The sequence below is a fragment of the Sander vitreus genome, chromosome 2, assembly GCF_031162955.1.
Source record: "Sander vitreus isolate 19-12246 chromosome 2, sanVit1, whole genome shotgun sequence".
Taxonomy (NCBI): domain Eukaryota; kingdom Metazoa; phylum Chordata; class Actinopteri; order Perciformes; family Percidae; genus Sander; species Sander vitreus.
Genome location: NC_135856.1, coordinates 12,543,984 through 12,565,027, shown reverse-complemented (window position 1 = coordinate 12,565,027; position 21,044 = coordinate 12,543,984). Strand labels below are relative to the sequence as shown.

The following is a 21,044-nucleotide window of genomic DNA, read 5'->3' as shown; positions in this document are numbered from 1 at the left end:
AAATGATTTTTTTTAAATCAAAAAGAACCAATTGTGAACATGGACCACAGCAACATTTACCTTTTAATTTTCACAGAAGGTTCATAATGCAACATTTAAAACAATACTTAAATTACAAAACCTGTCCTGAAGAAACATTTGTATTGTACATAGTTTAAAACATGTTCAAACCTAAAGTCTACTCGAGTGCCAGCTGTCCAAGAACAACCACAAATGTTCTACTGACCTCTTCAGACAAATGTTCAAAGCACTTTAAAACCTGCCGCCTGTCATCACAGTTTCTACATAAACCTTTTTTGTTTTAAATCATGGCTGTAACAGCTCTTTTCCTGCCCACTCCTCTGTCCCGTGCTGCTTTTGCCCCCTTGGCTGTCCTCTTGCCCCGCCTGCGGCAGGGTGCCGATTGGCCCGGTTTGGCCGTGGTGAAGGTGATGCACTGAGAGTCCAGGTAGTCCACCAGTTTGGCGGCACCCAGGCGGATCCCTGCAGCTTTGAGTTGCTCCTGGAGCTGGGACAAGACCAGAGGCTGGTACTGGAGGATCTGACTGTACAGTCGGGAGTCGGACAGGATGAAGGAGCGCACCGCCCGGAGGCGGTCCTGGAGGCGGTTCACTGCCTGGGAGGCAGAGATGCCGCCATCGCTGTCTGAGTCGGAGGAGAGGCACAGCTCTGGGTTGGACCTACAAGGAGAGGGAAGTGCTTAGATGCACATACCGTATTTATGGAAGTCTTTTTCAAAATACCATATTTATGCGACAACACATCGTCTTATGGCCCCAATTAGTAATGAAGCTGGAAGGAGTGCTTCTCTCATTAAATCTCATAAGTGTACCCTACAAAATAGACTAGAAACACACGAGACAAACTGAAACTTGATTCCAAATACAAAATATTTCACAATCATAAATGAGTGCTGCAAACTACAGCTTTATTTAACAATTGTTTTCTTATAACCATTATTATTGTTTTGTTTGACCAACAGACCAAAACCCAATTTTTTAATTTACAATTATATACAACCGAGAGTATTGTAAATATTAGAAATATTATAATAGAAAATAATAATAGAAATATTTGTCAAAGTTTCTATTATGTATATTTCTATATATATATATATATATATCTTAACCTATGTATTTTAAAGCAGACCATTCTGGTAGCCTGAGCACACCCTGGGCAGTTGTGTGACAGGATTTCTAGTGATGGTGTCATTTTGAGCGTGTACAAAATATTGATTGAGCCCTTTGAAAATGCGTAACGCAACAAAACGCATGCGCGATGCCTGAAGAAGTGTGCAGTTACAAAACACCTGAGCTGATCCACACACTGGAGTAGACATGATACCTTTCAGATTCTTCACTGGCAGCAGTGGAAGAGGTGTTGGAGCCCTGCGAGGCAGACAGCAGCCCTGCCTCCTCCTCTCGGTGGGGTTTCAGAGGGGAGACGGCAGCGGGCGCTCTGGGCTCTTTAAAAGTCACTCTCTGGGCGCAGGAGGCCGGCCTGTTGCCAGGAACCTCCGAACCGGTGTGCGGGTGCTTCGCCCGAGCTGTGCAGCCCGCCGAGGGTGCCTCTCCCTCAGAGTCGGAGCTGACCAGCTGGTGGGTGTACTGGTGAATCTCCTTCAGTTTGAGGATCATCTGGCGCTTCGGTAAAGGCCGAACACCAAACCTGCACAGAGATAAAAAGTACGGAAGGAAGGACAGACGTACAAACAGATGGACGGGAGACAAACAGCCTGAGATACCGAGCCAGACAGACTAAGTTGACAGCGACACCATGGGAGGTAATCGGATAGCCTCCTCAGTTAATAGCCTTGATTAGAACAAATAAAAACGTGTGGCCCTTCTTCAACCTCTCTTTCCAACCGGAGGGATTTTTGCAGTTCTTAGAACTAAACGTTCCTAGAACACTTTTCGTCGTGTTCAGACAGAAAAAATGTGGGGATTTTTAAGTTCCTCTGGCTGCAGTAGCGTACTTTTTTAGCTCCTACTTCAGAGCAGGGTCTTTTCCCTTTTCCTAGGTGTACTTGATTGGTCGAACTTATAACAGGAATTATCTCAGGACACTTTACAGATAGAGTAGGTCTAGACTACGCTCTATAATTTACAAGGACCCAACAATTCCAGTGAGTCCCCCAAGAGCATGCATGAATGCGTAAGTGCGACAGTGGCAAGGAAAAACTCCATGTAAACCTCGGACAGACCCAGGCTCTTGGTAGGCGGTGTCTGACGGTGCCGGTTGGGGGTATATAGGCAGTCTTGCGAAAATTGATGCCGAATTGACAATTTGCTTCAAAGTTTTCGGAGTTGAGAAGCTCCATGAAGTGAGGCGACAGCCAGCAAGCGCCCGCCCCGGCCGCTAGCTCGTCGCTCGGCCAGTCTTGCTCAGACACCTCGCTGTAAGCTGGAGGTCTCTCAGACCGCTCTCGTAAATACTCTTATTTACGCTTTTATTTCGCTTGTTTAAATATCACAACACATATCCATCATAACATTAATGGGAACCTGTGGTTAACTGTCTTTTCGGAGTTAAACTCCACAAGCGTGTCCTGGCCGGCCATCACACACACACACACACACACACACACACACGGGGTCTGTTCCGAATATAATAAAGCCCCGTCTGTGTTGAGCAAAACATTACGTGAATTACTATGAGAATGGACGGAATGCGGAACTCGGAAAAGTGGACTGATGCGGAGGTGCAGGCACTGCTGGCCATGTACGGCCTCCTCCATGCTGCTTGCGTCACTCCCTTACCCCTCCTCCTACCAGTCCCTATGGCCACTTGGCCAGTGGGAATGCAAACGGTAAAAAAGATTTTGGGGGAGAGTAGTTCTTAGAAGTGTACTTTTCCTCTAAAAAGTACAAGTACTATCCGGTCGGAAAGCACCACAATTGAGTGAGATTTTTTTATTTCTACACTTCCTGATTGCCTGCTTTTATTGTTTGTGTTGCTTTATTGTTATTATTAAAGCTTATTACATGGTAACCACATTTTACAGTTCATCACATGTGGAATAGGAGTTAACCGACTGACCTGGTGAGCTTGTTCTTGAGCTCCGGTGTGTCCATGTCAGAGTAGTGGGGCAGGGGGGTGATGGCCACCAAGGTGCGACGCCTTTTATTGTGCGATGATGCTGATGAGACACAAACAGGAAGACATTGTTCAAGAGCACAGAAATGTGCATATTAATGGAGGAAATGTGATTCCATTAAAGCAGCTACAGTTGTACTCTTTAATGCTTTAGGATATGGAAATCATTACAGTCTTTTGTGAAGGCATGTTGACATTCATTAGCGTTTGTCTGCATGTTTTGGGCTGAAAATAAATAAATAATATAACTCTTAGTAGGATGTCCTTTTACAAAACTTCAGATTCTGCATTCTAGTAAATTACAAAAAAGTACTGCGGCGACAGACTCCTTACTAGGGCTGTGTATTGGCAAGAATCTGGCGATACGACACGTATCACGATACAATATATTGCAATTAGGGCTGTCAGCATTTTTTTTTTAAGTATAATTTTAGAAAAACTAATATAAAAAAAAAAAGACATGATGTTCATAAAAGTCAAAGACGTTTACTTTAGGTAAAAAATTCAGTACACAGAAAATCAAACTGCCAGTTTGGGATTGTGGTTCACAGGTTCTTAGTGAGCAAATTTTGATATGCTAAAGTAGGCCAAAGTTTAGCCATAGCTACGTTGTTAGCTTCTAGCAAAAAGTCAGGCACTGCTAGGCACTGTTAGGCAAGGACACTAGTGGTGCGTCTCAGCATAGGTAGGGGGTTTAAACACAACATAAACGTGAACCACTGTCTTACATGAATATTTCTGAACGTTTAAAACCTTTTTTAAACAATAATTAAAAAATAAATAATTAAAAATAAAAAATCAATATTGCCTTTTTGAAAATCGATACAGTCTTGCAAAATAAAATATTTTGTTGTATATTGTATTGTATAATGTGTATTGATTTTTTCTTACACCCCTACTCCTTACCTGGTGTTTTGAGCTGGGTGGCAGGGTTCACCCTCTGAGAGAGAGGAAGAGCCTCCTCTTCCTCCTCCTCTTCCTCCTCCCAGCTGTCCCATATTTTGGAGTCCAGGAGGCTGTGGATCCTCTCTGGCGTGGTGTGGGTGGGGGGGTGCGGTGGTGGAGGGGGGAAGGAAAGGCCTGTATGAGCCTGTACACTGGTGGGGGGCGGTGTACTGTGGCCTTTGGATGGAGGGGAGGCCGCCACACTGCCGTGGCTGTTCAATGAACGGACACCGGGACGGGATGGGGAAGGTTGGCGGCCGGTAGAGAAGGATGACCTGGCCGGATCTCCTTGTCCCAGGCTGCGCTCGCCTTGCTGGCTGGATGCGCCACTGTCCTCCAGCCTCAGGCTGAAGCAGCCTGGGTTGGCCTCCATGTCTACACAGCCGTCGAAACCCCACGAGTCGTTGAAAGCTATGGGAGGCTCGTCCATGGCCGTGAAGCTCTGCTGGAAACTGGATTCAGCAACGTCTGCCTCTCCAGCTTCCGCTTTATCCCTCCCTCCTTCATCACCCGTGGCTTTATTTTCGCACTCAATCTCTCCTACCTTCTCATTTCTTATCCCCCTTCTCTTGAGCTCAGGCCCCGTGTTGTTGTGACTGCTGGACTCAACCGAGCGGGGGCTATGACTAGAGCACACGCTGTGCCTCTGTGAACTGTGAAGACCTCTGTGAGAGGAAGACGAGGGTGGATCTGAAGGTTCAGACATGGGGGAAAGATAAAAGCTCCCTAGCTCTGTTTTCTCCGGGCTTTCAGACGGCGCCCCATCCCTTCCTGGACTTGTCCAGCTCGTATCGAGGTTGCTGTGGAGCGGGGAGCTGGCAGGAAGAACGGGGGCCTTGTGGAGCTCTGTGTGCAGAGGAGTGCTGCTGTAAGGATGGGGCTGCATGTGGACAGGTGTATCCTGCTTTGAGACGTTAGGTTGGCACGGGGCGAAAGCAGAAACTCCTCTCCCTTTACTCACATCACAACTACTTGTTCTTTTAGAACAAAAGTTGAGATCCAAGCTGGAGCTACAGGTCTCGTCCAGGTTTAACTTGGGAACGCTGTCCTCCGTTGGGCCAACGCGGGCAGAAACCCTGGTTGGACTGTTGGAGGTTTGCAGTCTGTTGTTCAACGGTAAAGCAGGAGAAGAGAAAACGGAGGGCGACGGCGAGGAAGTACGCCCTTTAGGGAACAGCTGTGTCCTGCACATGCTGCTTTTAGTCTGAGTGGAGCTGGTCGTCGTGGTGCTTCTTCCGGCCTGGAGCGGCGTGGATGGGATCAGCCAGGACACTTCTGGAGAACAGTCGGCTGGATCCTGCTCACACCAGGGACCCTGATGACTGTCAACCGGCGCTGCAGATGGATCATCAGGACTCAACTCTAAGCTACTGGACTGTTTATTCTCCAGCGTGGGTTCATTAGGTCTCAGGATTGCCCGAGGTTTGACCTGGGTGTAGCTCTGCAGTTTCTGGACGGCGCGAGAATGGGAATGTGGCGGAGGACTGCGGGTACTAGGAACTACCTCCAACTCCTCGCTCGAGTCGGACAAAACTATGAGCTCGGGTTCCTTCTTTTTCCGAGGCGATTCGGGAGAAAGAGGGACACAAACGCGTTGAGGTCCTTGGCTGTCTCGCTTCAAAGCCAGACCATCTGTTCCCTTGTCTCCACCGCCGCCCCAGTCACACAGCTGACCAGGGGACTGACCCGGGAGAGGGAGGTTGGACGCACTGGGTGGAGGGCTGAGAGAAAGCTCGTCAACGACGCTCGCTGAAGACTGAAGCAAAGTTCTGCCGGACAGTTTAGAGGCGGGTTTATCAGGGGACTGGTGTTGTTGGGATTGAGGGGTGTGTGTCTTAGCCGGGCGGGAAGTTGAAGGTAAGGAGGAAGGACCTTCTTCCTCGTAGGCCCCCCAGGAGTCGGAGAAGAGGCGACTGTAGCTGCGGTCCAGGCTGGGGTCCGGCTGCAGGTTTTTTACACTGAAGCCGGTTGAGCTTCTTTTGGGTTTTGTCAACACTTCTTCTCCATCTTCTTCCCCGTCTACCTTCTCCTCCTCCTCCTCCTTGCTGTCTTCCTCCTCCTCCTCCTCCTCCTCCTCCTCTCTCTTTCTCTGCGTGGCGGCAAACTCGTAGATCTCCTCCAGCTCTTCCTCGTTCACTTTCTCCTCACGGATCTCCCCGTCACCTGACGCGAGGCCATCGGCTTGATGATCGTCTTCCAGTTCTCCCTCTTCGTCCCTTCCTCCATCTGTATCCACACCCTCGCCGCCTTCGTCCTCTTCGTCCCACATGGAGCGGAGCAGCTCCGTGAGGGCCTGCTGCGTTTGGCTGTTCACGTTCTCCTCCTGGTCGGCGTAATCTTCCTCGTCTCCCTGAGTCGCTGCATCGTCCCGGCGGAGCTCGCAAAGCCGCCGTAGCTCCTGCAAGTCAAACCTTAAACACAAAAAAAAAGGAGCGTATATATTCAATCTTTCTTACCGACAAACCATGTATACTTTAGAATGTTTCAACAATTTTTATATACACATCTGGAACTTGAGCTATTGTGAACTATTAAGTAGGGCTGGGGAAATTTTGATACCGGTACCGATACAAATACCGGTTCCTGAACGATACTTTTTTCGATACCAATTTTATAAAATCTTATTTATTTTCAGAAACTATGTGAGCCCCGTCTCTGTGCGTGACATAGAGTTTTCTCTGCCTGCGTCCACGACGTGTAACGTTAGACAGCCAATCGCCAGCATTATAAGATCTTGGTAGACGCATGCTGCATGCTAAATGGCTCACTGATGCTAATGAGATTTACTTCTTAGGTATTGAAATTTGGTATTGAATGACGAGGCACTTTTCGATTTTCGATACTATAGAGCAGAGATCTTCAACAGGGGGTCCGGGACCCCTAGGGGATCCTCAGAGTTACTGCAGGGGGGCCGCCAAATTATTGTTCTTCCCCCTTTCTTTTTTTCCCCCAAGAAAATTTAAATATCTTAATATGAATCCAACATATTATTTGCAATCTTATTAGCAAATACAAATCAGCTTCACAATGTGTGAAAAAAACACCACTGATAATAGGCTTACTGGCCCATAAGTAAGTCACTAAGTTCCACGGGTACAGTTAATCCTAAGGAGCTACTGTGCCACATGTATGTTTTACATTAAAACATCCATCCATCCATCCATCTTCATCCGCTTATCCGGGTCGGGTCGCGGGGTAGCAGCTCCAGCAGGGGACCCCAAACTTCCCTTTCCCGGGCCACATTAACCAGCTCCGACTGGGGGATCCCGAGGCGTTCCCAGGTCAGGTTAGAGATATAATCCCTCCACCTAGTCCTGGGTCTCCCCGAGGCCTCCTCCCAGCTGGGACGTGCCTGGAACACCTCCCTAGGGAGGCGCCCAGGGGGGCACCCTTACCAGATGCTCAAACCACCTCAACTGGCTCCTTTCGACGCAAAGGAGCAGCGGCTCTACTCCGAGCTCCTCACGGATAACTGAGCTTCTCACCCTATCTCTAAGGGAGACGCCAGCTACCCTCCTGAGGAAACCCATTTCGGCCGCTTGTACCCTGGATCTTGTTCTTTCGGTCATGACCCAGCCTTCATGACCATAGGTGCGGGTAGGAACAAAAACTGACCGATAGATTGAGAGCTTTGCCTTCTGGCTCAGCTCTCTTTTCGTCACAACGGTGCGATAAATTGAATGTAATACCGCACCTGCTGTGCCGATTCTCCGACCAATCTCCCGCTCCATTGTCCCCTCACTGCGAACAAGACCCCAAGGTACTTGAACTCCTTCACTTGGGGTAAGGACTCATTCCCTACCTGGAGAAGGCACTCCATCGGTTTCCTGCTGAGAACCATGGCCTCCGATTTAGAGGTGCTGATCCTCATCCCAGCCGCTTCACACTCGGCTGCGAACCGATCCAGTGAGTGCTGAAGGTCACAGGCCGATGATGCCATCAGGACCACATCATCTGCAAAAAGCAGCGATGAGATCCCCAGCCCACCGAACTGCAACCCCTCTCCACCCCCGACTACGCCTCGATATCCTGTCCATAAATACTACAAACAGGATTGGTGACAAAGCGCAGCCCTGGCGGAGGCCAACTCTCACCTGAAACGAAGTCCGACTTACTGCCGAGAACCCGGACACAGCTCTCGCTTTGGTCGTACAGAGATTGGATGGCCCTGAGAAGGGACCCCTCACCCCCGTACTCCCGCAGCACCTCCCACAGTATCTCCCGGGCACCCGGTCATACGCCTTCTCCAGATCCACAAAACACATGTAGACTGGTTGGGCATACTCCCAGGCTCCCTCCAGGATCCTTGCAAGAGTAAAGATCTGGTCCGTTGTTCCACGACCAGGACGGAATCCGCATTGTTCCTCTTCAACCTGAGATTCGACTATCGACCGAACCCTCCTTTCCAGCACCTTGGAGTAGACTTTACCGGGAGGCTGAGAAGTGTGATACCCCTGTAATTGGCACACACCCTCTGGTCCCCCTTAAAAAAACATGATTTATAAAATCATGCCAACAATTATTATTTGAATAGCTTAGTATTCTATGCACTAAAAAGGTATGTAGAAAGGGCCACACATTATTGTAGGCCAAGTTTAATATGCAACTTCATTTTATACAATATATGTAGTAGGGGGTCCCTGCTCCATGTCTTTCAGTGAAGGGGTCCTTGGCTTAAAACACCTTGAAGACCCCAGCTATAGAGGCAACGTACTGTATGTGGTGGAATATGCTGCTCTTTGTGTCATTTAATTTCCCCCTGGGGATGAATAAAGTGATTTGAATTGAATTCAGTCGGTGCCTAAAAAGTACCGAAGTCAGTGCCCAGCCCTACTGTTAAGTAATAGCTAAGCGGACTTTCTTTACTGTGAAAGTCAGACAGCAGAAACAAGTACACAGAATCAGAGCAAAGCAGCTCCGATTTCTTCACAATATCAATACATTCTGCTGCTCAACATACGATACAACACATCAGTACAGAAACCTGAAGGTCAGCAAATTAGCTTGACCCAGAGGTGGACCAAATTTGTTTTTAATTCTAAAAATGTATAAATGTCCTGGCTTGTATACTGCGTACGAACCTGGACGCGAGCTCCAGTACGTGAGGCCGAAGTGATGAGGGGATGGAGCAGCGGGCGGTGTAGAGGTACTGCAGTAAAGCAAACACCGCCTGTCCCGGGACGTCATTCATCAGCACCCTCTGGGCTGCAGGCACGCCTGCCTCCTGCACCCCAAAACCACTTTCATGAACCTGTGAGAGGAGCAGAGGAAGAAGGGGAAAAAAAGATGTTGATGATGTAGACCTTGTGAAAATGTTGTTAAGATTGACTGAGTATTTAAAACTATGATTTAGAAAAAAGATTCTTGTCCATTACAGAGTGTTTTGAGTAAGTGTAAAAAAAGAAAAAGAAAAAAAAACACACACACATTACACATTCCTTCGAGTACAAAATTCTCAAAACAACAACACCCTTGTATGAAGACTAACAATCACTGCTAAGATCCTTTCGACTAAACTGGAAAGCCACAAATCCACTGGAAAGCCTCTGCTCGGCTTAATTAGAGAAGCTGAAACTACTGGCTGTCCAGTATTGTGAAAGATTTTAGTCTTTATAACCCTTTAAAAACGTCCTCTTCCAGTTATACTACATCTATTATTTAAAAGTCAACTATGAAAATAGATTTCTACATACAGTAAAGTATGCAGTCCTGGTTCTTATATTATCAGGGCTGTGCTTAGCAAGACGCACAGTAATACATTTTACCATTTCTGCCAGCAGGGGGCATCGAGCATACACCATGAAGGAATGAGCAAAGTAGATCTCTCCACTGTCCACCTGGAGCTGCAGGTCACTGAGCTGAGCGTTGTTCACCATGCTGCTCAGCTCTGATGCCAGTCTGGATAGTGCCACCTACAGAGGAAACACTGGGCTCAGTGCACTGCAGAATGAATATGTAAAAGGCACAACCCAAGACATACTATACTGCATGTGTCATCTCAGTTTGGAAAAATCTCTCTGTTGCAGTCCTGAGAAAAAAAAAAAATCCACACAGAACACAAAAGGACTAAAGCCCCTGACACACTAACCCGACGGCTCCCCGAGGTCCAAAGCAGTGCCTCAGCACACACCGAAGCGGCGCCGACTTGAGCGTGTAATACGTCTCCATAACAGCAGGCGGCGCTAATCTGCATTGTTGCCCAAAACATAAAAACCGGCAGCTGACTGGAAGAACGCGTCACGTGGGTTCTCTTAATACATCCATGGTCTGGCTGCTCCCGGATTTTTCAACCGGGCATAACGGCGGCTCGTTCAGAAATCTCATTTTTTACGAAGATAGTTCACCGAAACGTGTTTCTGAAAACATTTTAAGCGAGAAATAGGCCATGCGGTTGCTGAATCTGTCTTCATTTCGGATCGACAAAGGTCAGGTTAAAAAGATTTGTCAGATTTTGAGAGACTCTAGTCACGCTCATCCCGCTTGTCATTTCCGGGTTAGCGCTCCACCAATCAGATTGGTCATTGAGTCCGACTGCACGCCCTCCGACGCAACAAGTCAGGTCGGCCAAAATGAAGGCCGACGGCTCCTCGGACGGACGACGGCACGGAACTCACCGAACAGACTCGAGTCACCGACCTCGCCAGACTGTCCGATGGCCGATTATCGGGTTGGTGTGTCACCGCCTTAAGAAAGACAAGAGTTACACTACAGAAATGCAACTGATAAGATAAAAAAAGAAATAAAAGATGAGACATCGGGATCCAGGTTGAAAGAATAAGTGTGATAACGAGTGCTCTTACTGATCGGAGGCTGCTTCGCCCTTTGTCTGCCCCTGGCTGATCCACCGTCCTCGTCGCTCGGCTGCGAGCGGCCTCTGAATGTGTCGTTTCTGGCAGGAAGCCGCTCGCGCAAAGGTCAGCCTGCTCCTCCGACGACTCCTCCATGAAGCCGCTAAGACGAACGTTTGTGATCTGACTGGCACGCTTGTCTGTGGGAACAAAGACGATCAGGACCCAAACTGATGACAAATTCAGTCACTACTTAACTATTTGGATTGGTGAGTTTCTCCCATGGGTTGCAATATACCGGAATTCAAAAGTTGAAATTTAACAAATACATTATTTTAGAAGGGATATATAATCAAGGTTTGCCGTTTTACACAGATTTCTTAATCAGAACAGTGATTTTCTCCCCACACTTCCAATGTTTTTTTTGTGTTTTCAGCCAGTAGAAGACTGAGAAATGTAATCCTCTTGTTTCAAGTACAGCTCAGAAAATGCTTCTGGTAATACAAAGTGGGGAAAAAAAAAGGTTTTCACATATTCAAAATAAACGCTGAATCACAATATTCAGAGGGTACAACTATAAACAAACAAAAATGAACACTAGATGTATTGTATATAACAAAGAATACATCACTTTTAGGAACAAAAATATTTCGGTGGACTTTGCACAAGATTATTTGAAACCTAACTGACTGTGCATAGTAAACATTTCTTAATGCATAGTTAAGGGTTTACAACCACAGCAAAAGGACATAAAAACATTGCAGATTAAATCAGTTAGCAAATGTCAATTTTCTCTGCCTGTGCATTTAAATATATTATATATATATATATATATATATGTACAGATTTTTTTGTGTAACCTTTGTCAGGGCCCGAAGCAGTGTGACCATATTGGGTGAGGGTCACGCCGTCTTCAGCCAGCTCCATCAGGTCCATCAGGAGCTGCCCAGTCCCCGGGGTGGAGGGAGCCGTCTGAGAGGAGGAGGGCAGCATGGAGGCCCTGGTCCCTGGGACAGGAGTTCCTTCACCTACAGGTTGGACAGAAGACGCAGGCTTGTTGATGGTGCTGGAGGTGGCTGCATCAGTCTAGAAGTGGAGGAGAACAGTATCGATTTAACACGACTTGTGGGGATTGGATCCACCGGCAGCTGTTACTGTTACATTATCTCCCTTTCAGAGTTTCACACGTTAACCTCAGGGATGCAAACTCATCCAGGACAGAACTACCAGACAGCGTGTGGTTCTCTATCTTGAGTGGCGTAAGGAAAACAAAGTATGCAAACATGTCTTTGGTCCCTCTTACCGTTGCTGATTCCCAAGGCGTGATGAACTCTCTGAGCTCTGGAGTGTAGAAATCAGACAGACAGGTGGAGGCATGGCCCTTTAGTGTGCTCTTTTGCCAGAGGGGGGCAGCACCGCTCCAGCCAGGCAGACTGCTGGGGCAGCGGGTCGGGGTCGGGGGAGAGGGGGGCCGACTGCGTAGGAGGAGAGCAGAAACGCGTTCCTGCAGCCTCGCCAGAGCCACCTCGGCATCCTGAACGAGGAGGAGCGGAGGACGACGAGGGATGGCGCCCTTTTTCCTCTTTCCGCGCCCCTTACCTGCACCAAGATGAGCAGAGGAGGGAGAGAGGGGGTCAGATGATGTACCTGCAGACCTGCACAGAGAAGTATAATCCTAAAATTCTTTGTCTAATAAATATATATGGATTTAGGTAAAAAAGCAATACTTTCAATAGTTTGCGCCTTTCCTGTGTCTGGCCTCCACTTCAACGTTGGATTCATGGAGATGTGAGAGGCAGCCGTCTTTGTTTGTGAGTGCCTCCTTGACTCCCTCTCGCTCTGCTGCTCCTGTTCCAGCAGGGAGGAGGACAGAGCCAAGGCCACCATGGTGTCTTCGTCCAGGGGTGCTGTCTTCTTCCTGGGCTTCTTCCTCACTGGTAGGCCTGGCTTGGATGGGCATTTTCTTTTAGTGCCACCAGTATGTGTGCTGAAGAGGAAGAAAATAGACAAAGGCTAGAAAGGAGGTGTGATTAAGCCCTATAAGTACACATACTGACGTTAGGTAATAGGCAAGCTATTCTTTTTATGAGAAAAGACTGGCAATGAAACATGATCAGGTTAAGCTCAACATTCTCTCTTTGTTAATCATATGCAACCTTTAGACCCGGGCTATCGGAGAAACTCGGACCCTGTGTGGATCATCATAATCATCATCATCAACACCCGAATTTTGATCCTAAAAATGCTCATAGAGCAGGTGCATCAACTGTTGCCACTGACAGTAAACTCAGAGCTACATTAAGGTACTTTGTTGCGGCCGGACTGAAGCACCGAGGCTGACTCACAACGTGTTGGCAGTGGGGACATTGTGGGTCTCCTCAGTCTGTCTCTGCAGAGCCTGCAGCAGCACAACCGGAGCGACACCCATGTCTGCGGAACAGCGCTTCAGGTGGGCCAAGCGACTCTTCTGGGACTTGAACTTCTTGCCACAGATTGGACAGTCAGGCACACCAGGAGGCGGAGGAGGGGGGGCTGGGGCACTCTCATCCAAACACCTGTAAAGAGGCATCATTCTCACTTTCAGTGTGTCCACTTGTTTGCCACTTGTCAATTACTTGCAGTCAAGAAGTGGAAGTTAATTTGTCTGTTGGAAATCACTCTGGGTAAAAGCATCATTCAAAAGGCCTACAATGTAAATTGTCCAAACCTGTTGAGATGCTGTGTTCGCCCCTCGGGTGTCATATGTGACAGATCTCTGTGGCAGATCTGACAGAAGAAGAGGCCTCCGTCCTCCAGGTCCACCGTCTGGGCCTCTGCTGCCTCCCTGTCCAGCTCCTGCTGCAGCCGCAGGGCCAGAGCTTCATCGCTGTCCAGGGATTCAGGGTGGAGATCTGGGCTGAAAGACTCTGGAGTATGTAGGTACAGACGAGAGTTGTCACATACGGATACAAGGATGTGCTAAGCTTATGTTTGAACTGGATATTAGAACTAGGCTTGACGATATATTAATCAAATATTGTAACTTTAATGTACTAATATCATGATCCAATTGTGTCTTTTCTTAGTCTTAAGAGCTACAGTACAGTCTGAAATGATTGCACTTTTCTATTTGAATGAATTAAACATTGGATGTTTTTATTTGCTTGGCATATTATCCACATTCTTTCTCACAATCTCTGTGTTGGTAAATGTCTTCTAAAAAGCACTGATAGATAGCCATCATCAAAATACTGCTGCAGTAGCAGTACTGGATTACAATGTTGAGATTCACTCAATATCAGCCACCTCTACTGTATGCATCAAAGAGATGTGAAAAGACAAAGCAGCTTGTATTAACTCAACCACGGATGACAATGGCATATTTTAGGCTTGAAAAAGCAGAGAGAGAAAACCACATCTGTATTTCCTCTGTTCACATGGCAACAGTGCTGCATACTAACAACCTGTGCTAAGAGCATCATCACCTTGTCTATGTGTCACAGGTGGAGGAGGGACACAGCCGTTCTCATGCTTTGCTGGTCTGCTCTTGTCCTTGTGCACCATCCTCTGTGGACTGGCTCTCTTGAACTGTTGCATTCTGTGCAGTACTTTGTCTTTCGCCGCCAAACCTCTCTCAGTACTCGGTCCTGCTGCTGCTGCTGCTGCTGGCACAGCGGACGACTCGGAATCTCCTGAATCATGTTCAGTCCCTCCACAGACCACATGATCATCTGCACCAACAACTGTACAAACAGGCTGGGTCCCAGCACACGCAGACCCAGAGTCTGCAGCTCTTTTGTTTTTTCTTCTGTCTCCATCGCTTGTCTGACTGGAGGGCTGATGCTCTGCTTTCCGTGCCTGTCTGGACTCACTTGGTTTCTTGCGGACTCGTTTTAGCAGCTTTGAGCAGAGATCTACAAAATCCTGGTCAGAGTCATCCATGATGGTGCACTTTGTCTCACATTAAAAGGCCAAGCATGTCCCAGCATGTCCCCAGCTGTAACGACCAGCCTGCAAAGAGAGCTGGTTCAAGTTGGAGCAATTGGTGTCCAAAGTTGGTTTTTAGGGACCAATAAGAGTCCCTGTGACAGATGAACAGTTCAATGACAAATGATGTTGTATTCGGGATAATTACCTGACAAATAATGTTTGAAAGCGTAGCTATGTTTGTAGTGGAAATAACTACAGACTGACAGACAGCAGTTAACAGACAGCAGCTAACGTTAGCTAGCTAACGTTAGCTGGTCATGCTAACACTTTATCCTCACCCAGGTTTGATGAATTCAGCTTTTAGCTTTCCGCCTCATCGTTGCTCATTCACGACTCTGTCACAATGGCGAGTCTGGTTGATTTTAAAATACACACAGCATTATACATCAATTATATGGTTAATAAAACAGCCAAAAGGCCAGTGGGCTTTGTTTTCATTTCAAAAGCAATCTTCTTCTTCTTTTGGTTTGATGGTGGGTTGCAACCGTTACTTATAAGGTGCATACCGCCACCTACTGTACCGGAGTATATAACATGCACGATATAATATCCATGGATTTCTTTACATCATTGATGTCATAGCGTGATAAAAAACGGTAAAGTAAATACTTAAATGATATACGGAAAGTGACTGAGACACCTGCCACATAGTGTGTATTTAACCCACAATAATCCATATTTTTCCAGATGCACAGCTCTGTTTTACCCTGTACATGTTTTGTAAAGTACTAAATTATAGTCCCTTTATGATCTGAGAGGTTGTAAATATTAGGTCCTCCGAGAAAAGACGAGCCATTAGAGTGGCTCACACCATCTCAAGATATGTAGGAACAGAGTATGTCTGCTAACTTTACTCAGACTCTTTAAACATATTTCGTATATTTCCTAATTTTAGGGTATTGGCAATGTCTGACTAAACCGAGATTAATACAGCTAGAAGTATATAGATACACACACCCACAAACTTCAATCCTGCTTCCTTCCTTACTTTAACTATTGTTGTCTAAATGTATTGATGAGCCTCAAATCCAGACAGGACTTGAGTAATACATATTTCTCATAAAAACAGTACTTTTATAGAAACGTTCTGTGCTTTTATCCCACTTACAAGACCCTTGCAAAGCTTTTGACTTCAATTTGAGGTTAGGACTGAATTATATGACTTGAACTTATTTCCAATAACCGGAAAATGTAGACATTTTTAGAATTGAACGTATTATAAGTGAATGTTTTCCAATCAATTATTACTTTCAAAGGCTCAATATACAGTGTGTTTAATATCAGTTTTTCCCTTGCTACCAGTCATTTGGTCTAACTTGACTGGGTTATAGGCCTTTACTTGAGACTGAAGCACCAATAGAAGTGGGTGACTATCAAATAAAAGTGAGGCAACAGTTCAGATGTTTACAATCCACCACATCATTGCAAATAAAATGGTTACCAGTAACCTCTTTCAGTTTCTGAATTGTGAGCTCTATATGAAAATTGCTGCATCACTAGTCCTACACTATACTAAAAACTCCTGTAACTGTGATCATGCACTCTGATCTGAAACTATGACACATCAAACTCACCCACTTTTTCAATCTGTAGAAGTGTAGATGCAGAATAAAGTTATAGGAATATAAAATGAAATAGTTTCATTAAAAATAAACGTCATTTTAGGGCAAAAAAAAAAAAAAAAGAAGAAGAAAAAGACAGGGCTTCAACCAGTCATACGGTCACTTTTCTGACCACTATCACCTATTTTTTAAATACAAAATTAATAGCGACTGGAAAATGAAACACTGCTGAGCTTAACAATAATTAACACAAAGTAGTACACAGGAGTGATGCCTCATTATTTAGTCAACAGAGTACTGGAGTTCTTCTGCTGCACACAGTTTATTTAACAATATGGTATATAAGTAAGAAATGAGTCTTTTAACCAGTTTATACAGTGATGTCATTCTCTCTTCCTTATATTTATAGTATTTTGCTTAATAACTTGATTTACAATAGGAGAAAAAGTAAATCCCCCCCCCAAATTCAAGTTTTTGTGACAGAGGAATGAGGGTTGATAACATTTAGTTTTCCTCAGGGTGAACCTCAAATGTGGCCTTCATCCCTAGATAGCACACAGCTTAGTGTAAAATTCAGAGGATGGGGCGTCATCAGAGATGTGGCCGACAAACAACCGGTGATCATTCCACCTCAGCTTAGGGGGCTGGTCTCTTTCTCACACTCTCTTTACACTTTACAACATTTGTATGACAAAAAAGTATGACAAATTCTTTTTAATGTCAAAGCAACAATGTTCTACACCTGCAAGACAGATTTTCCAAATCACAGGCCACAGAGATGTAGTTCGCAGTCCTTGGTGTCTGTGTTTGTTAAACCAGTCGGAGCTGTAATTACTTAAGTGACTGTGAGGGTTTGTGTCAGTGTCTTCATGTGTGCCTGTATACATGCCTGTGTATACACAACTGCCGCAGTCCATTTCCTATTTTCAATACAACTGAGTGCTCTTCATACACACAAAGAGGAGGGGAACAGTCCCTGAACGCATCGTCTTGGGAGTAATAGTACAACCAGTACAACACTAGATTACAATGACAGCCAGGAATGACAGCTTTAGAAGAGAACGAAAACCTGGCCCAATTCCCACACAAATTATTTTACAGTTTCAACACAAAATGCTTTAAGTTTCTTTTCCAAAAGGTACAAAATAAAAAGATATGAATAATATAATGCAATTGTACATTTTCTTTGAGAAAAAAAAAAAGTAACGAAAAAGGCATGAACCCATTCCAAAAACAAACCAAAAATAAATTGAGTATTGAACACATTTGGTCTCAACCAAAAAATATATTCTTTGTGATTTAAATTTCATTTACGAAGCAACTTTTAGGAAACAATTACAATCCCTATAAGTGTTGACTTTTTTGTTTTTGTTTTTTCCAACCAGTTTCTTTTTCTTTTTACAACAGCTGAAACTTTTTACATGTCGGTACAAAAAAAACAAAAGAACAAACAAAGCCCTCTATCGGGATAAAGACTCCGAGGGGAAACTAGGAGGAAGAGAGGTGGGAGGATGGGTCCCTGGGAGAGAGATTGTGTTCTTTAGTTCCAAGCAGAAATGCTACAATCCTTCCACAAACTTCTCCAGAGTGTCCCCTGTAGCATCTCCCACCATCCCCAAGTCACTGTTCAGCCCCCCTCTGTTGGGCGTGTTAAGCTGCGGTAGCATGGCGCTTTGTTCTGGTGTCCCCAAATGTCCCTGCTCCATGGACCCTGACAGCGGGCCCCCGAGTCCCGGGTGGGGGGAACCCGAGTGGGGTGGGTGTGGGTGCTGTGGCGAGGGCTGGGGCTGGTTCTGAACCTGCGGCGAGGGACTGGAATGTGGTCGCTGCTGCTGGGGCTGCTGTTGCGAGGGCAGACAGGGGGACTGGACTGGCGCGGGGGAACGGACCTGGTTGCTGAGGGCATTCGCTAGTGTGGGCTGGCCGGGGAGGTGGGCTCCACCCTGGGGCTGGCTGGCCAGCAGGTGGGCCTGGGGGCTCATGGCGCTGGGCTGGGCAGGAGAGCCCATCTGCTGCTTGAGGACGGCCTGCTGCTGCTGGGGAAGTTGCTGCTGGAGCATTCGTTGATGCAGCAAGTTCTTGGTGGAGTCCATCCCCATGCCGGGCTGGGCCATCTGAGCCATGGGTGGGAGCTGGCCCATGGGTCCCCCAGCGGCTCCTGAACCTGCCTGCATGGCTATCTGCTGCTGCTGTTGCTGCATGCGAAGCTGGGAGTACGTTGCTGCTGTACCCTGCGCCTGAGCAGGGAACTGGCCAGGATGGCCCTGAGGCATCACCCCCTGTTGCTGCTGCTGCTGCTGCTGCTGCTGCTGCTGCTGTCTTAAGAGCTGCCGACGGTAGAGCTCCTGGATCTGGGGGTTGGTGTTGTGTGCTGCGTTTATCAGCTGCCCTTGAGCCCCTAATGCAGCCATGCCCTGCACAGGCGGCTGCTGAGGCTGCTGTGGGGGCATTCCCGGCCTCTGCACCGCACCTCCTGGCATGGACATGGCCTGCATTGTTGGCATGCCGGGTTGCGGTTGCTGACCTGCTTGTTGCGGCTGGTTGGCATGGTACTTGGCTGTTCGCTGTTTGATGAAAGCAGCCATTAGCTGAGGGTTTGATTTGAGGATGTTGAGGACTTGCTGCTGCTGCTGGGGCGAGCTGGGAGATTTGAGGGTGCGGAGGAGGTCCTGCAGAGCGTTGGGTGCAATAGCCCCAGGTCTCTGGGGCGTTTGTGGCCGGGCACCAGGCTGCTGTGGAATCAGCAGCCTCTGGCCCTGCTGAGGTTGCTGCCCTGGGGCCATCATGGCTCGCTGCATGGTCATGGCCTGCTGGGGGGTCTGGCCTGGGACAATGCCTGGTTGTTGAGTCTGAGCTGCCAGCATCGGCCCTGCAGCTCCAGACCACTGACCTGGGGGCATGCCCGGTTGCATGACCTGTGGTCCCCGGGGCCCTGGCACCATCTGCATGGGTGGCTGCATTGGTCCGGTCATACGCTGCTGTGGCTGCTGGGGGTTCATGGGTAAGCCGTTCATGTTGACCCGGTAGTTCTGCTGGTTCTGCTGGGCTTGTGCCATCATCTCGATGTGCCGTGCCATCTTGACTGCAGCAAGGGGAGGCTGCTGCTGTAGCTGCTGAGGTGGCTGGGGCGGCTGGGGGAGAGGGGACTGCTGCTGGTGCAGAGGGGAAGCCTGGGGCCCGGGCTTGCCCTGGGACACTGGTGTTTGAGGCTGGCCATTGCGAGGTGCGTTGGGAAAAGAGGGGGGCATGACGCCTGCTGAGTTGGGGGTCTGTGGCTGGTTGGAGAGCGGCAGTTGGGGCGTCTGAGGAGTGTTAGGCTGGGCATGAGAAGTGGGAGTGCTGGGAGCAGCTGAGGGCGGTGGGGACGGTAGCGGCATGGTTCTGCCTTGCATGGTGGCCATTCTTCTCCTCATCAGCTGGGCCTGCTGGAGCCTGTGCTGCAGCTGCTGCTGGCGAAGCTTGTGCTTGATGTTCAGGCAGAACGGGACAGGACACTTGTTCTCCTGACAGTGCTTTGCGTGGTAACAGCATAAAGCGATTAGTTGCTTGCATACAGGGCAGCCACCGTTGGTTTTGCGCTTGCAGCCCTTGGTGTGCTGCACCACTCGCTTCATCTTCTGGCAGGACGGCAGAGAGCAGTTGGCATTGCGACATTGACAAGCGTGGACCAGGGACTGGATGCAGCGTTGGATACTTAAGCGCCGGCTCTCCTGTGGGCTCTTGGAGGCCTCTCCACTCTGGCCGTTGCTGTCGTCGTCCAGGCCAAGGCCCCATTTCACCATCTGGTGCTCGTGGCCCTTCACGTTATAACAATTAATGCACAGATCAAAGTCCTGCAGGAAAGGGCAGATGGGGACACATAATTACCAAGTCTGAAAAATTGTTCTGTCAAAAGTTTCAAAAATGTACTCTTGCTGTTGAGAATATTAGTATTTGATGAAGTACACATATATATATATATATATATATATATATATATATATATATATATATATATATATATATATATATATATATATATATATATATATTTTGTTACGATTTATCATTGTCTGTAATATAACACGGACTGACTTTCGTTTTCATTTTCTTACACTGTGTGTTTCTTACAGTTTCAGACACAGGAGTGATTCCAGTGTAAAAACCCAACAGCATAGTAACAGTAGTAACTTACCTCGCACACAGTGCAGTGCCAGCGTGTCTCCACGTGGTGTTTGCACTCGTTGCAAGTGTAGACAAAGCGGTCCTGTCCCTGGTTGTGCAGCTCAACCAGCATGCACATGGTGCTCCACTTGCACCTCCTGAGGGAGCTGAACTCCCAGTGTTTGTCCCTGGCCAGAGTCAGGAAGGCATCGCGGCCATCCATCAGGTCACAGGAGAGCATGGGGTCAGGGTCAACGATGGGCGGCAGGGTGTTGGCCATGGGTCCGGAGTGGAGGTGGATTACAAAGAACACCTTCAGCAGACAGAGAAAAACGCACAGAAATGAGAATTAGAGAAGCACAAGCAAAACGGAAACTGGTATTAAAACATATTTACGTTCTAAATTACTACATTTAGAGGGGAAGTATCATTAAGTCAAATAGTAAGAACATACATTTTAGTCACTATCCAATACACAAATGTTCATTAAATGCCTGCTTATCATTAAAACTGCTTAATATCGAATAGAAAAATAAAAACG

At 47.3% G+C, this 21,044-nt stretch overlaps 2 protein-coding genes across 8 annotated transcripts in view; both read right to left on the bottom strand.

Annotated features, from left to right (window-relative positions):
* Positions 1 to 50: 50 nt before the first annotated feature.
* slx4 (SLX4 structure-specific endonuclease subunit homolog (S. cerevisiae)) lies at positions 51 to 15,289 on the bottom strand. The gene is made up of 15 exons (XM_078278567.1): positions 15,077 to 15,289; positions 14,294 to 14,819; positions 13,537 to 13,735; positions 13,175 to 13,384; positions 12,557 to 12,816; positions 12,133 to 12,428; positions 11,690 to 11,915; positions 10,842 to 11,029; positions 10,656 to 10,724; positions 9,807 to 9,953; positions 9,123 to 9,292; positions 4,003 to 6,452; positions 3,040 to 3,139; positions 1,345 to 1,668; positions 51 to 680 (listed from the first exon to the last, which is right to left on the bottom strand). Exons 2-15 carry the CDS (start codon positions 14,748 to 14,750, stop codon positions 302 to 304), a joined length of 5,475 nt encoding a protein of 1,824 aa, XP_078134693.1. The 5' UTR covers positions 14,751 to 14,819; positions 15,077 to 15,289; the 3' UTR covers positions 51 to 301.
* A 1,342-nt stretch (positions 15,290 to 16,631) lies between these two features.
* crebbpa (CREB binding lysine acetyltransferase a) overlaps positions 16,632 to 21,044 on the bottom strand; it is a 60,118-nt gene continuing 55,705 nt past the window's right edge. For all 7 annotated transcript variants that reach the window (XM_078278438.1, XM_078278447.1, XM_078278492.1 and 4 more), the window contains 2 exons: positions 20,535 to 20,816; positions 16,632 to 20,193 (listed from right to left, as the gene is read on the bottom strand). In XM_078278438.1, coding sequence (XP_078134564.1) covers positions 17,920 to 20,193; positions 20,535 to 20,816 — 2,556 coding nt within the window. In that variant the 3' untranslated portion in view covers positions 16,632 to 17,919. The remainder of the gene's footprint in view (positions 20,194 to 20,534; positions 20,817 to 21,044) is intronic.

Bases quoted from the DNA above. Each gene is read 5' to 3' on its own strand.
- slx4 (XM_078278567.1), bottom strand. From the start codon at position 14,750: ATGGATGACTCTGACCAGGATTTTGTAGATCTCTGCTCAAAGCTGCTA. The intron at 10,725-10,841 runs GTAAGAGCACTC...GTCTTTCTTAAG, and splicing joins GGCGAAGCAGCCTCCGATCA to GCGGTGACACACCAACCCGA. The intron at 3,140-4,002 runs GTAAGGAGTAGG...GTGTCTCATCAG, and splicing joins CACCCAGCTCAAAACACCAG to CATCATCGCACAATAAAAGG.